The sequence below is a fragment of the Onychomys torridus genome, chromosome 19 (genome assembly GCF_903995425.1).
Source record: "Onychomys torridus chromosome 19, mOncTor1.1, whole genome shotgun sequence".
Lineage (NCBI taxonomy): Eukaryota > Metazoa > Chordata > Mammalia > Rodentia > Cricetidae > Onychomys > Onychomys torridus.
Genome location: NC_050461.1, coordinates 17,990,426 through 18,007,948, shown reverse-complemented (window position 1 = coordinate 18,007,948; position 17,523 = coordinate 17,990,426). Strand labels below are relative to the sequence as shown.

At 38.6% G+C, this 17,523-nt stretch overlaps 2 protein-coding genes across 4 annotated transcripts in view; one reads left to right on the top strand and one right to left on the bottom strand.

Moving 5' to 3' along the window:
• Nucleotides 1–17,523, top strand: part of Cep85l (centrosomal protein 85 like) — a 120,005-nt gene that overhangs the window by 32,418 nt on the left and 70,064 nt on the right. For both annotated transcript variants that reach the window (XM_036168929.1, XM_036168928.1), the window contains exon 3: nucleotides 1,868–2,655. In XM_036168929.1, the coding sequence (XP_036024822.1) occupies nucleotides 1,868–2,655 (788 nt within the window). The remainder of the gene's footprint in view (nucleotides 1–1,867; nucleotides 2,656–17,523) is intronic.
• On the bottom strand, nucleotides 6,315–17,258 carry Pln (phospholamban). Of its 2 annotated transcripts, XM_036168930.1 has the most exons (3): nucleotides 17,189–17,258; nucleotides 10,304–10,434; nucleotides 6,315–8,125 (listed from the first exon to the last, which is right to left on the bottom strand). In XM_036168930.1, exon 3 carries the CDS (start codon nucleotides 8,012–8,014, stop codon nucleotides 7,856–7,858), a length of 159 nt encoding a protein of 52 aa, XP_036024823.1. In that variant the 5' UTR covers nucleotides 8,015–8,125; nucleotides 10,304–10,434; nucleotides 17,189–17,258; the 3' UTR covers nucleotides 6,315–7,855. The 2 variants fall into 2 exon arrangements, with proteins under 2 accessions (XP_036024823.1, XP_036024824.1); XM_036168931.1 differs by lacking the exon at nucleotides 10,304–10,434.

Here is a 17,523-nt window from a genome sequence, read left to right as displayed (position 1 = left end):
TTCTTTATTCTATATATCTCTCTTTCCTTCTTCTCCATGGCTGGCTCTGTGGCTTGGTGGCTGGCCCCTGGCATCCTCCTCTTCTCCTTTTCTTGTTCCTTCCTCTTCTCCTGAGCCTAGATTTCTCCTCCTATTTATTCTCTCTGCCCGGCAGCCCTGTTTATTCCTCTCCTGCCTAACTACTGGCTGTTCAGCTCTTTTAAAATCAGTTGTTTTAGGCAGGCAAAATAACATAGCTTTACAGTCAAACAAATGCAACATAGAATAATACAACACATCGTTGCATCATTAAATGTGAGAGCATTTTGGAGTCCACCTCTGACCGCCTCCTATTTTTCAAAGGGTTCCTGGGTGGAGGAGTGAGGAGTGAGGAAATATTGGGTAGAAAGAGATGATAAAAAAGACAGAGACAAAAAAAAAAAAAAAAAAAAAAAAGACAGAGACATAGGATAGCTTCGGGAGGGCCCTGGGTTAATACCTAGTCGCCCAGAGTTTTATTCAAAAGGGCTTTTTATAATATGCCAAAGGGAGAGGCAAAAGACCTCCCCCTTGCAAGATCAAAGCACATCTTATAGCTAAGTATAGACCCTTCCAAACACCTGGTAACCATGCCCCTGGCCAAGTTATCCCATTATGCAGCTCTGCTGGGTAAAGCAAGCTCAGATTCTCTGACCTTGAGTAAGATCTCACTAGGCAGCCTCTGTGGGCTTCCACAATTAAACAAATATTCTACAGCATAAATGAATGTAACACATCTTAAACTAATATTCCACAACACTACACTACTGACTGGCCAGGCAAAATTTGCCCACAGGTCTGATAGTGGCAAGTTAAGTAATAAGGGCACCATCTGCTATCTGATCAGATTTTAGACCTGCCCAACGGGAGAGAATCCAGATTTACTACAACCAACTTGGTCAAACGCCTTTGGCTAGGGAGGTCATGGGCCCTAGAGGGGAAGTTCCTGCTAACTGGACATGGTGTGTCCGTCAAACTGCTATCTAAATATTGTGTTTGTACCCATAGGTTAAGTGCTTCTGTCAGCGACATTCTTTTTATTTTTTACAGTGGGTAGCAGTAGCTGCAGAGACTTAGAACTGCTCCAAAGGCTGAGAATAAGGGGCTGCTTCCTGAAAGCTCAGCCATAAATGGGAGCCCTGCACCCCTCCTCAAGGCTCAGGGGGTAGTGCAGAAGCTGGGCGGAAAGAGTGTAAGAGCCAGAGAGAGGAAGGAGAGGAAGGAGTGGGAGCACTGCTCAGAATAACAGTGCCAGTGCACTCTTGATCTCACAGCTCAAGACCTAGACAAGATCGGGCCTGCCACATCTGTCCTGGGTGGGCTAGGAAGAGAAGAAGGATCGTGAATATCCCACGCTGTCCCTATAGGCAGATAATGGTAGCTAAGGGACTAGGTCTCGCGAGACCCCACTGCTCCCTGAGGATCTGTGGCCAGTTAGTGTTCCGTTAAGGAGGGACAGGCATTTTCTTCAATGGGCAGCACTGACGAGGACTGTGGATGCTCTGTAAATTATCCCTCTCCTGGGTCTCCATAGCAACCCTAAGGAAACTCACTCATCAAGAATAAACAAATATAGGCACGGCAGTAGAAGATGACTGTGGAGATATATCACTGGGAACAGATGGGGAACAGAGGAGAGAAATGGGTGCAGGGAGTATGTTTGAAAGTATGTCGAATTATTTCTGATAACTGTAGAGGGATAATAGTACTAGCAATTTCCTCATTTTGAGGAAGAAACTCAGAAATAAACGCTGGGAAGCCACATTCAGATTTGTTACTTTGGCATTTTTGCATTTTACATTTTTAGGCTGTTAATTGAAACTGACTTGGCAATCTTTTCTCCTTCCAGATCACTCAACTTCAAGTGGTACACTATCCTTTAAACCCAGTCGATCATTGGTTACTCTTCCCACTGCCCATGTGATGCCATCTAACTCCAGTACTTCAATTTCCAAACACAGGGACTCTCTAGCATCAGAGGGCTCTAAATGGAGTGCAAGCCTCCTGCAGACTTTGGGAGACCCCAGGAGAGGGGCGCAGGACTCCTCATTAGACATGAAAGACGTCAGGCCCCTGCGGAAGTGGTCATCTTTGTCCAAACTTCCTGCCTCGGAGAGCTGCAACCAGAGTGCCATTGTATGCACAGAAGAGTCGAGGAGTGATTTGGAAAGGGCAGGGAAGGGCAGGGCTTTCCCATCCCACTTAAGGACCTTTGGGCCCAGTTGCTTACATGACAGTATGGAGATGCTTAAGCTCGATGACAAAGAAGTAAGTAAAAAGCGCTCATCAACTCTGGACTGCAAGTATAAATTTGAGAGCTACAACAAAGAGGACATCAGAGCCGCTGCCTCCGCTCTCAGGAGACAGACCTTAGACATGACTTACAGTGCCTTACCTGAGAGCAAGCCCATTGTGACGGGCTCAGAGGCTTTTGAGTCTCCCAAGTTTTTAATGCTTGGCCAGCAGGCAGTAGGTGGAGTTCCCATTCAGCCTTCTGTGAGGACTCAGATGTGGCTTACAGAGCAGCTACGGACAAACCCATTGGAAGGCAGAACTACAGAGGATTCTTACAGTTTAGCTCCTTGGCAACAGCCGCAAATTGAGGAATTTCCACAAGGAAGTGAAACACCAATGCAGGTAAGGCTCAAAACCTAGTGTTTGCTTCCCTCCAGTGGACATTTTGTTTACTGCAGTTAGTGCATGCCTGCCCTCGCCACATCTCAGTGCTATAAAAGGTGACATGCTGTGTTGATTAGAAAAAGCAGAGTCATTTGAGATAAGTTAACATGAGACCCTTAAACATTGTACTTACCTTGACCTTTACTTTCTCATTTGTTAAGTAGGCGTAAAAAGAAAACATGTTCAGTCTAAAGAAATGTGAAACAAAAACCGAAGCTGACGTGGTATAAGAAGAGAAAGAAAACTCATTCGGAAAAAAATAGGTCTTGGATGTTTTTCTGATCATATCACATTTAGGACCTAAATTTTTCATTAACTTTTTAAACATGCACACCGAATGTTGATTTTATTATAGGATTTTCTTCATCCTCTGCTCTCCCCACCCCATCCCGGTTCCCTCCTGGTCCCCTCCTCGTCCCACAGTGCCCTCTTGTTGTCATGTCACATATACTTTCTGCCCTCTTTCTAGTCTTCCCCCGTCCTAGCCCTTTCTAGTTGGTGACTGTTATCCTCACATATACAAAATCTAGCTTACAGTATGAGAGAGAGCGCATGGTGTCTGTCTTTATGGGTCTGGGGTACTTCTCTCCATAGAATAATTTCAAATTGCATTCATTTTATGCCACGTTTTCATTCTCCTTTATGGCCAAGTAAAATTGCATTGTGTACCTGTACCACATTTTCTCGCCCGTTCATATATTGATGGACTTCTAGGCTGGGTTCATTTCTAGCTGCTCTGAGTGTCAGTAAACATGGGTGTTCACTCATTTCTGTGGTGGGACTTCATCTTAGGGGCTGAGAACCCAGTGTCTGTGACCTGTCAATTTCTTTGGTCCTTAGTTTCTTGTTCTGTAAAATGAGAAGATGGAGCCCAGTGATTTGTACCATTTGGTAATGGTTTCTTTGGATTTAACCTCTAAGTCAGCTGCAATTGTTAAATGAATCAACCATCATTGAATCAGTTTAAAGGAACCACTTTATGATAATACAGCATAGAGAGAAACATAGTGTATTAATCCCCATTGAGTATGTGGAATAACATGCTAATGGGTAAATTTTTTGATTTGGAAAAGGGATTGATATGATGTACCCTGTGGAGGAAAAAACTCAGTTTTGAATCTTCCTAGAATATAGTAGAGGGAGAGCACAATTAATGAGAGACATTCCTATATGTTTAGAGAAGTGGTTCTCAGTTGTGGGTCGTGACCCCCGTGGAGGTTTGAACAACCCTTTCACAGGGGTAGCACAAGGCCATCAGAAAACACAGATATCTACATTATAATTCATAACAGTAGCAAAATAACAGTTAGGAAGTAGCAACAAAAGTAACGGTTGGGGGTCACTACAACATGAGGAACTGTATTAAAAGGTCACAGCATTAGGAAGGTTGAGAACCACTGTGCTAAACCATCCAGAGAGAGTAGGTAGTGTAATTCTGAAGAATTTTCCTCTGTGGTTGAAGAAAAACCATCTGCCTTCATTGGTTTAGGATATAGGGCTCTGTGCACACTGTTCACCACTAGTCTTGGCTCTTTCCTCTATGCTTTGATACCCCACCCATAATACTCCAAACCGACTCTGTAGGATTGTGACAAATTCTTGACGTTGGTCTGGGAAGAATGCTTAGTTTACATGTGCCCTTTGTCTCCCTTGTTCCCAAAGTGGGATGTGGAGAATGTGGACCTCTGCATGCATTAACCATTAGATTCTCTTAAGTTCACGGTGGATCTGCCCTGCGGTGATTAAGTAGGGAATTCTATGGCCAACGTTAAAATTTTCATGTTCCCTTGGCTATAGTTGTTTAAAAAGGAAGATGAAATTTTGTGCCTATATGAATCATGAAGTGGTTTGATCAGTCAAAGTATTGGCAGCTAATACTTTTAACATGTCAGTGGAGGCTTTTCTGTTACTTAAATGAAGATTTTGATTAAATAACATAAAAGACATTTTTCTTCAAAGTGAGTTGTGAATAAAAAAGTCTGACTTCTAGCTTGGAAGAATTTTATTATATTCTTTGTAATTTTTCTTATTTTCACTATTTTGCATGTTGTCGTGTCTCTGACTTTTTGACTGAGATAATCTACATACTGAGAGATGAGATTATGACACAATGTCGTATCATTAGATTTTGTGACACAAGCGGTAGCTTGAAAAGCATCTAGTATTGTATACATGTTTTAAAAGTTCATTTGTCTATATGTCTATTCTATCAATATACTTTAGCATGTAGTTTCTTTTTTTATTTAAGAATTTTTTTATTCATTTTTACATACCAACTACAGATTTTCCTTCTCATCCCTTCTCCCGCTCCCGCTCCCTCTCAGTCTCTCCCCTCCCCACCCCTCATCTCCTCTCCAAAAAGAAGGCCTCCCATGGAGAGTCAGCAAAGCCTGGTACATTCAGGTGAGGCAGGTTCAAGCCCCTCCCCCTGCTTTAAGGCTGAGCAAGGCATCCCATTGTAGGTAATTGGTTCCAGAAAGCCAGCTCATGCACCAGGGATAGATTCTGATCACACTGCCAGGGGCTCCTCAGACAGATCAAGCTACACTGTCTCCCATATGCAGAGGGTCCTGTCCGGTCCCATGCAAGGTCCACAGCTGTTGGTCTAGAGCTTGTGAGCTCCCATGAGCTTGGTTCAATTGTCTCTGTAGATTTCCCCATCATGATCTTGACCCCCCTGGCTCATATCATCCCTCTTTTCTCTCTTCGATTGGACTCCCAGAGCTTGGCCTGGTACTCTGCATCTAGCATGTAGTTTCAAGACATTAAAATGAGGATTAGCATATAACCAAGCCTTATTCAAAAATAAGGCTAAACAATGTCTGGTAGAAAATCCATTATTTTACAGAGGTCCCCTCTTGTGTTTGTATTAGAAAATCTTGATTTTTACTGTATTTGGGTAAAGTACCTCTCTTGGACCTTTGCAATACAAAAACTCTTTATAATTAGAGTATTTTATAGCCAGTATCATATAATATATAGCAATTTCACCAAGGTCAAATATTCATTTGAATATAGATGGTTCTGTTGCATTTTATAGATTAAAATTTTTACCACTAAAAATGTAAAAGATAATATTAGATGTTTAAAAATTAATTTGCTTTTAGTATCCTATAAATTAAGATAATTTACTTCATTATATGAAGTATTTGAATGTTCATTGTCTTCAAAGTTTTATTCCTTACAGCTTATTCTATGTATCATGATTAGACAGAATAAGCTCCCGGTTATAGAATGGGCTTTCCCCTCAATTTAATGAGCTACACTATTCTGGAATCCTCATGTGACAGAGTGAGGGGAAACCCTGTAAGTTAATGATTAATCTTGAAATTGATGTAGTAGTGAGCAATATAATACAGGACACAGGACTTTCCAACTGCGGCTTCACTTTTTCTATCATACAGCCAACTGTAGAACTTATGTACTCAGACCACTATTAGTGGTTCTCAACCTATAGGTTGTGACCCCTGAGAAACCTCTATCTCCAAAATGTTTACATTATGACTCATAACAGTAGCAAAATTAGTTATGAAGTAGAAATGAAAATAATTTTAGGGTTGGGGATCACCACAATATGAGGAACTGTATTAAAGGGTCAAATTATTAGGAAGGTTGAGAACCACTGATTTAGATGGTTATGTCATCCATGCTTTATACATATTTTCTGGCTGTGATGGGAATCTTCAGCCCTCGCTGAAGAGAGCCCTGGAGTCCTTTTGACTGCTCTTTAGATAACTCCTTAACCCAAACATCTCCTACCAGGAATTCAGACAGTTTCATTCAACATCAGTTAAGAATACTCATGTTAGAAACCAACGTGAATATTGATGCTTTATATCCTTGTAAAATTTGTGGGAAGCGTGTCTACACATTCTCTTCCTTAGTAATTGCTGTATTGGTAGCATATCTTGAACTGGATTTAAAATTAGGGGATTACAAAGTAGAGGTCTAAACTGTTCTTTATTTTAGCCAATTTAAGTTACTAAGTTTTGGTTAATATATTTTCCAACATAATTTTCTGCTCCTATTCTTTTAGTAGTTATTGAAAGATATTTAAAAATTTAGAAAGGGAGATTGAAAACATATTCAGTAGGAATTGTAAAATACTGTGGCTAGCTCTGCTAAACCTAGTAAATAAATGTTTATTCTCTGGGCAATAGAGGAAGACAGCTGAATCTTATTACAGATAATATGAAGAATAAAGGCTCACACTTAATGGAAGAATTAATATTTGGAGAGAAAGAGTTCAGAATTTAAAAATTTATAATGCTTGAAATAGTACCTTATTGGAAATCTGATTGGAATAGGAGAAACCCTATAAAACAAAGATATCCATGTCAATGTCAAATTCAGGGGAGATTCTGCTTTATTAGTAATTATCCCAGCCACACAGGAAGATAGTCTTGCTTGTTGATCACCAAGCCCTAGAGAGAGCAAATATGTGATTAACTTTTGTATACTTGAATTCCATAATCGTTGAGAAAAATTTGTGATAAGGAATTTTATTTATATGAGAATATGATCTTTTCCCTACTTGATTCTCATAAGCCTAAAATATTAGTGTATAGATAAATGGCATGATCTTTATTTCAAGGTATCTATTCTGAGAGTAACTACCAAGACTTCTGTATAATATAGTAATAATAATGATAGTCATACATGTGAGGACTCAGCTATTTTGAATAAGAACTCTTCATTTAAATTATTGTTTTTCTGCTTTGTGGAGACCTGAAGAATACTTAATTCCTATAAAAAAAAAAAGTGTTGGTAATGCAGTATAAATTTCATTTAACTCCAAAATTGAAGCTATAAAGTGAGCTTCTTAGCAGTAAAGCTAGTGTTGGATATAGAAGTGAACTTTTTCTCAGTGCTGTTTCAAAATTAAAACTCCTACTTCATTGTCAGAAGTAATTAGGAAAGAAATTTATGAGTCATTTTGAGGAAATGGGCAGCTACATTATGCACACTTAGTCATTGTAAAGTTTGTTTACAGGATCCAGTGGATGAATCCATTCACTAACAATTTGTTTCACTCTTAATCTTGACCTTCACAAAGACATACTGGGCAGGGAATAGGCTGTATTGTTTCTCCTCTTGATGGAGTGCGGGGTTTGAAGCTGAGCTGGCATGTTACAGATGTGGAGGTGGCAGCAGCACTTCACAGAAGCATCACAATGATGCAGATCAGCAGGAGACAGATCAAGATGAGGCAGAAATTGATGAATAGATTCTGGAGATTTTGCCGTGCTTGCTGAGGCATTTCAATAGTTGAGGCTCTCCTGATAGCAGAGCGAGTGAGGTACTGGACTTTTTCCATGGTGTCAGGAAGGCACGTACTAGTAGGAAGACTGAAGTTTTGAGTGGTCAAGAGGAAGATTAAAAAGATGGTAGCAGGCAGGCAAGTGTGAGCTGTCTTCCTTTAAGAGGCCTGGAATGTAAAAACAGTAAATGGATTAGGTTCATACCCAAACACATTCTCTGGATAGGTATGCACAAGTTTGCCTTAATTCATCTTTCTTATCTCTGTGCATTATAACATCAACTGTCTCCTGTCTCCATGTTATGTATCTCATACGTTACTGCACAGTTTCATTTGTCTTGATATCATAAAACAGAGATACAAATAGTCAATTGTATCTTGGATCTTAATTTTAGTCCAAAGTAAAATAGTTCACTGAGAAGTTGAATATGAAATAAAAAACAGATTCCAGCTGTTTGCCATTCTCCTTTATGATTTACACCTTTGTAGAATCATAGTGTATTTTGATCATACTCACAGCCTCTTCCTGTCTCTTCCCAGATCCGACCCCTTGTAGAATGTTATTTTAAACACTTTAACACTGTGTTATTGAGTACTAAAGACTGCCAAGCTTGGAAGGCACAGTAATGATTATTGTACAAACTACCATGGACAGTTCCAGTTTTCAGCTACTCTTTGAGCTTACCAGGAGTGGGTTTGTGTCTGGCCTTCTTTCAATGTTTCTAAACCATTGCTGAATATGTATGGTCTAAAGCTTGGATAATTAATAAACAAAACAAAATAAATCTTATTAATAGGAAATTAGATACAGGTTTAAAATAAAGTGAACTGTCTGAAGGCAGCAGCTACATAAACTTTGACATTATTATTGTTCTATCACTAAAATTTTATTTATTTGTTTGGAGACAAGGTGTTGTTATGCAATCCTGATCGGCCCAGAATTTACTACATAACCAGTCTGGCCTCAAACTGGAGGTCTCTTTTCTGCCTTCGAATACTGATATTTTTTTATTTTTATTTTTTTATCAGAACACTTTTGTGTCAGTTTTAAAACAAGAATACAAAGCAATAAAATGTGATCGCTTACTGTCTAGAGACAACTGTGTCTAATTTGTCGCTGATCCTTGTCAGCAGGATGTTACTCTGGACTCTAGCTGGGGCCTTGGATTTCCTCCCTAGGCGCTCTACATTCCTTGAGAGTTACCTCAGCCTGTTGGCCCTACCTGTGAGGCAAGTGCTAGGAAAGGAGTGAGGAGATTGGGAAAGGGGAGCATCTGCATCAGGCAGACTTAGTTAGAACCTGGTGTTTACTTCATAGAGAAGCTGGGTGCTGTAAGCCAGTCACATGCTGTAGTCTCAGTTCTTCAACTCGGCTCTGTTAGCATTTGAATTGTGTAATAGACTGGATTTTCATTTAGTGTGTGTCTCTGTCCTTCATGTGTGTGCCTGTGATGAGGAGCCACACAGAGTCAACTTACGTCTAAATCTGTTCTCAAGAGTTAGTAGCAGCTCATATTTGTCTAGCATGTGGTCTCTATTGTCTAGCACAGGTAGATGAATTTATAGAATTTCACATTTAAAAGATGGGAACTCAAACGTGGTGTATTTAATTACTTTATCTCCAGATAAAACGCTACAGGAATAAAGTAATTTTTTAAGAAAATGTATCCTTTAAGTAGTATGTACTTCTCTTAGTTTATTATTGGTCAAGGGAATTTATAGTGTTGGAGAATTTATGTATTTGACAAGTCCTTTTATAGGAAGATATATAATGAAGGATAGTTTTGAGAGAAATAAGAATTAGTATTGATAATTCCTATTTGAGCCTATATATTTTTTGTAATATTCCAGTGGTTATTAAAAGATGTGGTTCATACCTGTAATTCCAGCATGTGTGAGGCCATGGCAGGATTGTAAATTTGAGGGCAGCCTAGGTACAAAGTGAAACTCACAACACATACATGCGCACACATGCATGTATACACACACATGTGCGCGCGCGCACACACAAACACACACACACACACACACACACACACACACACACACACATACACACACACACACACGAAAAAGGAATAAACATTCCAGAAGTTCATCATAAAGCATGTACAGGGGCCATTCTCTGCCTGCCTGACACTTGGTAATTGAGACCCATGCAATGTCCCATTTCTGTAAACACTGGATTCTCTCTTATGATTGTGCCTTTTGACGAGCTGTTCTGCCTCTGCCTGGAATGCCACATCGACCCCTTTACCTTTTGATCTCAGCTGGACGAAATTATTCCTAAAGCCCAGTTTAAACACTTCTAATTAGACCTTTTCAGCCCGTCAGTAGAACCATCACCTTTGCGGAGTTTTCACAGTGTGTTGTGTCGCTCAGTCAGGATGTCTGGCTGTCATTTCAGTCTATGCGTCAGTGTCCCCAACGTGAGCTTCAGTATAGGAGTGAAGGAAGCATATGTTCATTCTGTATCTCTGTGCATAAAGTTAGCATAATTTAATTCAATCCATAAAGTTGAATGAGACTTTTGTGACTACAATTTTTAGAAAATAGTTAAAAAATGCAGCACTATAATTATCATATTAACCACTTTGAGTCATAGGATTTGATACTAAACTCACCAGCACTAATATTTTTCTTAAGTCTCTTCTATTCATAGATGAAGAAAATATGGCTTAGAGGAGGAGCTTCCTAAATTGATGGTCTCCTATTTAACTCATCATTAAACTGAATTAGGCTTTGTACAAGTGGGCATTTGGTGTTTGTGAGATACAGAGAGATGTGCTATCAACTACTGAAAATATACTTTCAGGGGCTGGAGAGATGGCTCAGTGGTTAAGAGCACTGACTGCCCTTCCACAGGATGTGGGCTTGCTCCCCAGCCTGCAGCTTAGGCTGCTCTCAACGGCCTGCAATTCCAAGCTCCAGGGAATAAAGCCTCCTCTCGGGCTTCCTCGGGTACCTTCACACATGTGGCAGACTGTCACACAGACACACATGTACACACAAATAAAACATAAATCTATAATAAAAGAAAACATGGTTGACACACTTAGAGCATCATCTCACAACACTTGTTATTGAAAGTTTTGTTCGACAAATGAATTGGATATAAAGGACACATAGTGATCTGACCAAAAGCTTAGAAACTTGTCATAATTACAAGTGATTTATAGCAAATGTATAATCTTGACTAAACTGAAAGCATGTCTTCCTTATCTGAGGAAATGTCCATGGTATACATGTGAGTTTTTTCTTAGTTTATTTTCTAGTGCTGTAATTGCTGTTTTGCTGGGTTTCTAAAATCTGTAGGGTAATGACTAAGCTATACCCCTTCATAATGGGGCTGCTGCTGCTTCTTATATGTTGAGAATTGGAAAGCTGAGAGCTAAGAACAGTGCAGACCTAACTTTGGAGCTATGTGTACCTCACTACAGACGTTACAGTTTTCTTTTTTAATGAAGACATTTTTAAATTCATTTTAGGTACCAAAGATCTCCCTCTTCCCTCCTCCCGCCCCTTCAGCCTCCCCCTCCCAACCCACTACAAGAAAGAAATGTACCCATGGGGAGGTACATTTGTTTAGTAGAGGCAGGTCCAAGTCCCTCCCCCTGCCTCAAGGCTGTGCAAGGTGTCCCATCATAGAAGTGGGTTCCAAAAGGCCTGCTCATGCACCAGGGATGGATTCTGATCCTTCCACCAGGGGGCCCCTTAAGCAGATCAAGCTACACAGCTGTCTCACTATGCAGAGGGCCTAATCCAGTCCCATGCAGGCTCCACAGCTGTTGATCTAAATTTCCTGAGTTCCCACTAGTTTGGGTTGGTCGTCTCTGCAGGTTTCCCCATCATGATCCTGATGCACTTGCTCATAGAATCCCTCTTCTCTCTCTTTGACTGGACAACTGGAACTCAGCCTGGTATATGTAACATGGGGGCAGGTGGTCTTTTCTGTTCTGCACCGTGACTGCTCTGTAAGTGGCAATGCATAGTCTCTTTCTTATAGTAACACTTTAATACACTAATATTTGATGGACAATTAGAAAAATAGTTTGTTAGCTGATCTTTTTAGAGTATCTTTTAGGATACTCAGAAATAGATTGTGTTAGGATGTCAAGTTAGCCTCTCACATCCTTCTTTAAGAGGAAGGCCATATATGTTTATTGGGTGTCTACTAGGAACAAGGAGCCTTTTCACTTCCAGCCTAATTTAAAATTTAATCATCCTGACCTTAGTACTAGAGTACTGGAAATAGGAAAGATGTGTTTGGTTGTGGGAAATACCAGATCATGTCTTTGAATTGAATGGAAGGAACAGAAAAGTACCCAGTGTTGTGTTTTGTGTATGTGGGGTCTGCTCTCATTTTTGGAAGGACTGAATGCTATCACCAATTCTTTACTTTTCTTAGTTGGAGCTGTATGACCCCTCTCTCTCTCTCTCTCTCTCTCTCTCTCTCTCTCTCTTTAAAGAAGTTAAAATTGGAACCTAAGAAATTAAGTTCCAAAGAGTGTTTTACTATTATTTTTTAATAGAAGGAGAAAAGAGGAAAACTGCAGGCATCCATAACCCTTCAAGTGTCATATTGCCAGGTGTGGTAGTGCATGCTCCAGTCCTAGCACTCCAGAGGGAGAGGCAGAGGCAGAGGCAGGTGGGAGCTCTGTGAGTTTGAGGCCAGCCTGGTCTACATAGCAAGTTCCAGGTCAACCAGAGCTACACAATGAGCTCCTATCTCAAAAAAACAAAAGCAAAAACAAACAAACAAACAAAAAGGTTGTTATATACTTTGTTAGGAGCCTATTGGGTAGAAGTCATACATATCAAATCCTACAGAAATCCTTAACTTTGCATGAATTCTACTTCAACAGTGTGTTAGATGTATTCTTGTGAAAAAGAAACCTCAGTAGATTTGAAAACCTTTTGGTGGCCCGTCTTCTGATGTACAGGTAACTGACACGTTAACACCTCTGTATACGATGAGCAGGAATCCCCACAGTGAATGCTTTCATTGCCTTGCAGAACTTTCTGAATTTTAGGGTTTGGGGGCTTGCTTCTGCCAAAGTCACGTTCTTGAGATTCCTCACAAGAGTTTTGAATTGGAAGCTTTGGCTGCTCTCTAGTTTTTGTCTACTTGTTTATTATGCCTTTAAGAAATCTGGCTACATTATGCTTGAAAATTCAAATACTAAATAACTAGGGCCACCGTCTGGCAGACACATTTAGTATTTTTCCCATTTGATTAACTTAGACAATTAGAATTCTGTATGATGTCTTTATAATTTATTAAGATTTGGAGGTTTTTGTTTCTGTGTTTTTCTTCCATTTTCTTCATTACCATTTTTACAGAAGCTAGAAGTTGTTTTCTTCCCTGTTTGTTTTTTTTACTTGTTAAACTAAATTAGGACAGTTGGTTTATAAAATCAACCTGTTAGTTCATGAGAGTTCACCACATTGTAAACTGGTAAGTTCCTCTGTGGCAGCAGCACCCCAGCCTTGCTGTGCAGACTAAAGCTTCAGAGAGCCTTCAGCTGCTTCTACCTGATTGTGAGAAAAATTGGTCATCGAAAAATGGTCTTTGATTACCAAATTGGCCCAATAAAGAAATACCCTGTTTACATTTCTGTCTTGAAGAGGAGTCATTCAACAAGTGGATGGAGCTCTTCCCTCTGAAATTGGCTCATGGCTATGGCTTTTGTCTGTAGGTTGTTTTTGTTGGTGTTGAAAACTCCATGTATTGGTTTGTATCAGCACAGTCCCGTTTTTGGACTGTGTAGTCCCCGCTCGTCTTAAACTTACTGTGTCACACTGGTTAACCTTGAACTCCACAGTCCTGCTCAACCTGGGTTTACCAGTGTGTGCCAACGTGAACGTGTTTTTAAGGTTATAGTAAGGTTTCGGATTCTGTGTTTTTTAAAAAGAGTATGTAGAGAGACTATTAGGGATGTACTGAGGAAAATGGAATAGCACTTAGCAAATGCACCCCTGCTCTTCTGGAAAGCGCTGGAGAAGTACAGGCTGTAAGCACTAGAGGTCCTCAGTTGACCGTGACTCTGTTGAGGGGAGGGAGGAGCATGCACACTCAGGCTTTATTTTCATGTGTTTATTTGGTCATGCTTGCTTCGGAATTGTGTCAGGTGAGGATACTGATGCACCCTTTTGGAAATGTCTGAAGAGACTGAGTCTTACCACTTCATGCTGCTGGAACTTAGAAGGATTATGTACTTGATTCCCATTTCTAAATTTTTGCTTTTCTTGATATGGTCAATGTGTGAATTCACACATTAGATGAAAATTATTTTCTTAATGTAAATAACAAAGCAAGATTCTTTTGTTCAGGAACCTTGAAAACAATGACCTTGAGTAGTTTTTAAATGGGAGAGTGGGTGAGTAAGAAATGAAATTGATGAAATGTAGGGATTGACTATGGGAGTGGAATAAAGTACTGAAGTTTTTGTGCAAAGTTACGGGGAAAAATTAATCTGATTTTTAGGTAACAAGCCTAAGTGAATTGGAGGCATATTTTTATCAATGAAGCAAGCTAAATAATTGAAGATTTTAATTTGACTGATTGTGATATGTTAATGTGTGTGTGATTATTTTGAACTTTTTTGACTAGAACTTATTGCTTGATAAGTAAAGAAATCCGTAATTTTTTTATGCCTGGTTTTGAAAATGATATCTAGGATAATATACAGAGTAGTAGAGACACAACACTTGATGGACCTTAAATGGAGCGCTTTTTTGAAGTTAACAGAAATTTGCATCCTTTACATTTGTCTTTAGAAAATAGTTCACAACATTTAGCACTTTCTTTACTGAACTTTGTCAGTACACTAATTTATCTTAACCACAGTACCAGTGAATGGGATGTGATGTGCACATGGCATCCCCTGCTGAAGTTCACCTATTTGCACATAGCTCTGTGAACCTGACCAGCTCAGCGTTTTGAATCTGTATTCTAAATTGTTATGTAGAGATGCAGAGCCAAACACACCAAGAATTAAGATGAGAGAAAGTATTTGTGTGTAAGTGCACTTAGGAAATCGTTCGTCACGTTAGAAAGTTTATACTGTCTAATCTGTAGAGGTGTGATCTATACTTTAATTATTCTCACTTCATGTTTTAATATATAATTTAAATTACATAACCACTGTAATTTATAATTCATTCAATATATTTTAATTGCTTGAACTTTTAAATGCAAATAATATGTCTTAATAAATTGGTGAGATTAAGAAACAGCATTTGTTAATATATAACCCAAATGCAGTGATTTTCCTTTATGTCTACCAAAATATTGTTAAAATAATTTTGATTTGCTTTAGGAAATGACATTAATGCAGTTCCTCTTGGAAAAGCAAATGATCTCATTCCTTTCTCAGTGTTAAAAAGTTTATATTTCATACTTTGTATATCTTTTATATTTTTTCCATTTGATTTTATCTGACTTTTTTAGTGCTTGGTTTTAAAGAATATACCTTTATAAGCAAAATACCTCAATGTCACCATATCGGGTTATGGCTTTATATTGAAAATTCTAATCACAGTCACTAATTATGCTATCTCCTCTTACGTTGCTAAAGCTACTTTAATAACAGAAATTGTATTTTCTTCTAAAAGTGGTCTACTTTTTGGAACAAAATGTGATGTAGGGAAATTCTGATGGAAAAAAAACTCATTGCCTACCCTCTGTCACCATTGAAAAAATCTTTTGCACACACCATTGAAGTTCGAGAATGTTATTTGATATTCTTTAAAGTAAAAGTGCAGGGAGCAGGGAGATGGCTCAGTGGGTAAAGGCAAGGAAGGCATTTGCTGCCATGCCTCATGATGCAAGTTCAATTCCTGGAACCTGTATGGTGGAAGGGGAGAACTGACTCCTACCAATTATCCTGACCTTCACACACATGCCATGGCTGCTCTTCCCCCACCTCTCTCTCTCTCTCTCTCTCTCTCACACACACACACACACACAGACAGAAAATATAAAAAATGCAGAAATATGCTTATCAAAACTTAGCACCAAGTGTCATTTGTATACTATCAAAAGAAAAGTAATTTAAGAATACTAAAGGATTAAGAGGCAGTTTATGGCTCCTCAGCATCAAAGACATGCTGGAAATGTTTCTACATGCTAAGAATGCTGCCGAAGATATTCCAAAGTTGTGTTTGTCATAAGCAACAGTTGCTATTACAGGAATTGAGAAAGTTTTATTTTAGCATATGTTATGAATATAAATAGTGAAATGAAGATTGATAGAATTTTCTATGTGGTCTAATAGATTTAAGGACGAGAAAATATTTTATTTAGTAAGTTGAGATTTGTAACAAATGGCAATAATAAAATTTTTTGTGACATCTCCATTCCTGGGCATTTTGTTTTTTCTTGTGTTACTTAGAAGTTTATAACAGGAAATTTAGGAACATTGGAGAATAAAAACTTGACAAAGTGTATTCTATTGTTAGATGAATATACATTTATCAAATTTTCTATTTAGAAATGGCTTGGATACCAAAAAGCTCCCTTTTTTAAACTGTTAAATTAGTTTTCTGTCGCTTTAAACAATCTTGTTTGTGATAAGTGTTTTCTTTAGATTGTTTTTATAGTACCAAACATAAAACAAGCCATTCTGTTTATGAAAATGGAAGTTCTAGAAGTGCTTAGAAGTTGACTGGACTCTTAGAGAGTAAAATCTCCAAGCATTTGAAAAGAAGCTCTATTAGTTATTCTCAAAACTCTTTTACTGTGTCACCTTAAGATCCATAATGATAACATCAGAGTAAGTATGCTGGCAGTGTGCGTGTCCACAGTTAGAAGTAAGCTATACATCAACTGTGTTCCCAGCTGTCAGTGGTCCTGTCCTGCGCTGTTTCAGCAGAACAACACACAACAAATGAAACCATTTCTTCTGCATGAAAATTAACTTATCTCTACCACCATATATGCTATTATAATTGAGAGGGTTTTAAATTGGAAGAAGTTCATATTTGAAAAGCCAAAGTAACTAGGAACCAAAATTTGAAGATGAATAGAACCTCTTTTAAAATTGCCTAATTTTTACTGTCAGTAAATAGGTAAGCATGTATTTAGAAATTAAGCATTTTGTGATTCATAACAGATTTTTATTATCTAACTTTGAATTGGAATTTAGAAGATAGGATTCTTTTAAAAGTTTGGTAAGTTTGAATTACAGAAAGTAAGAGTTTCTCAAATCAGTGATAATCATGTCTTACCTTGGCTTCTGTGATCATCACAATGCAGAGTATTAAGTTGTGTGAAGTCTTATGTGATCTTAGCTGGGAAGTTTTCTGTCCCAGGTTTATGGGAACAGTTGAAGTAGGTGGAGGAGAAAAAGTGTTCTTGGGAGGTCTTATGATGTCACACAGGAATTCTAATGTTACGATTGGTTAGCCATGTTCTTATCACAACCTAACCTTAGAACTTATCTTACTTTAGCTTTGGAAAGGTCATTAACACTTTATGCTCCACTTTTAGGTTTAAATTTTAAAATGTGTAGCAGATAACTGAGAATAAAATAAGTAAGCTTTGTTATAGTAGATTGTACATC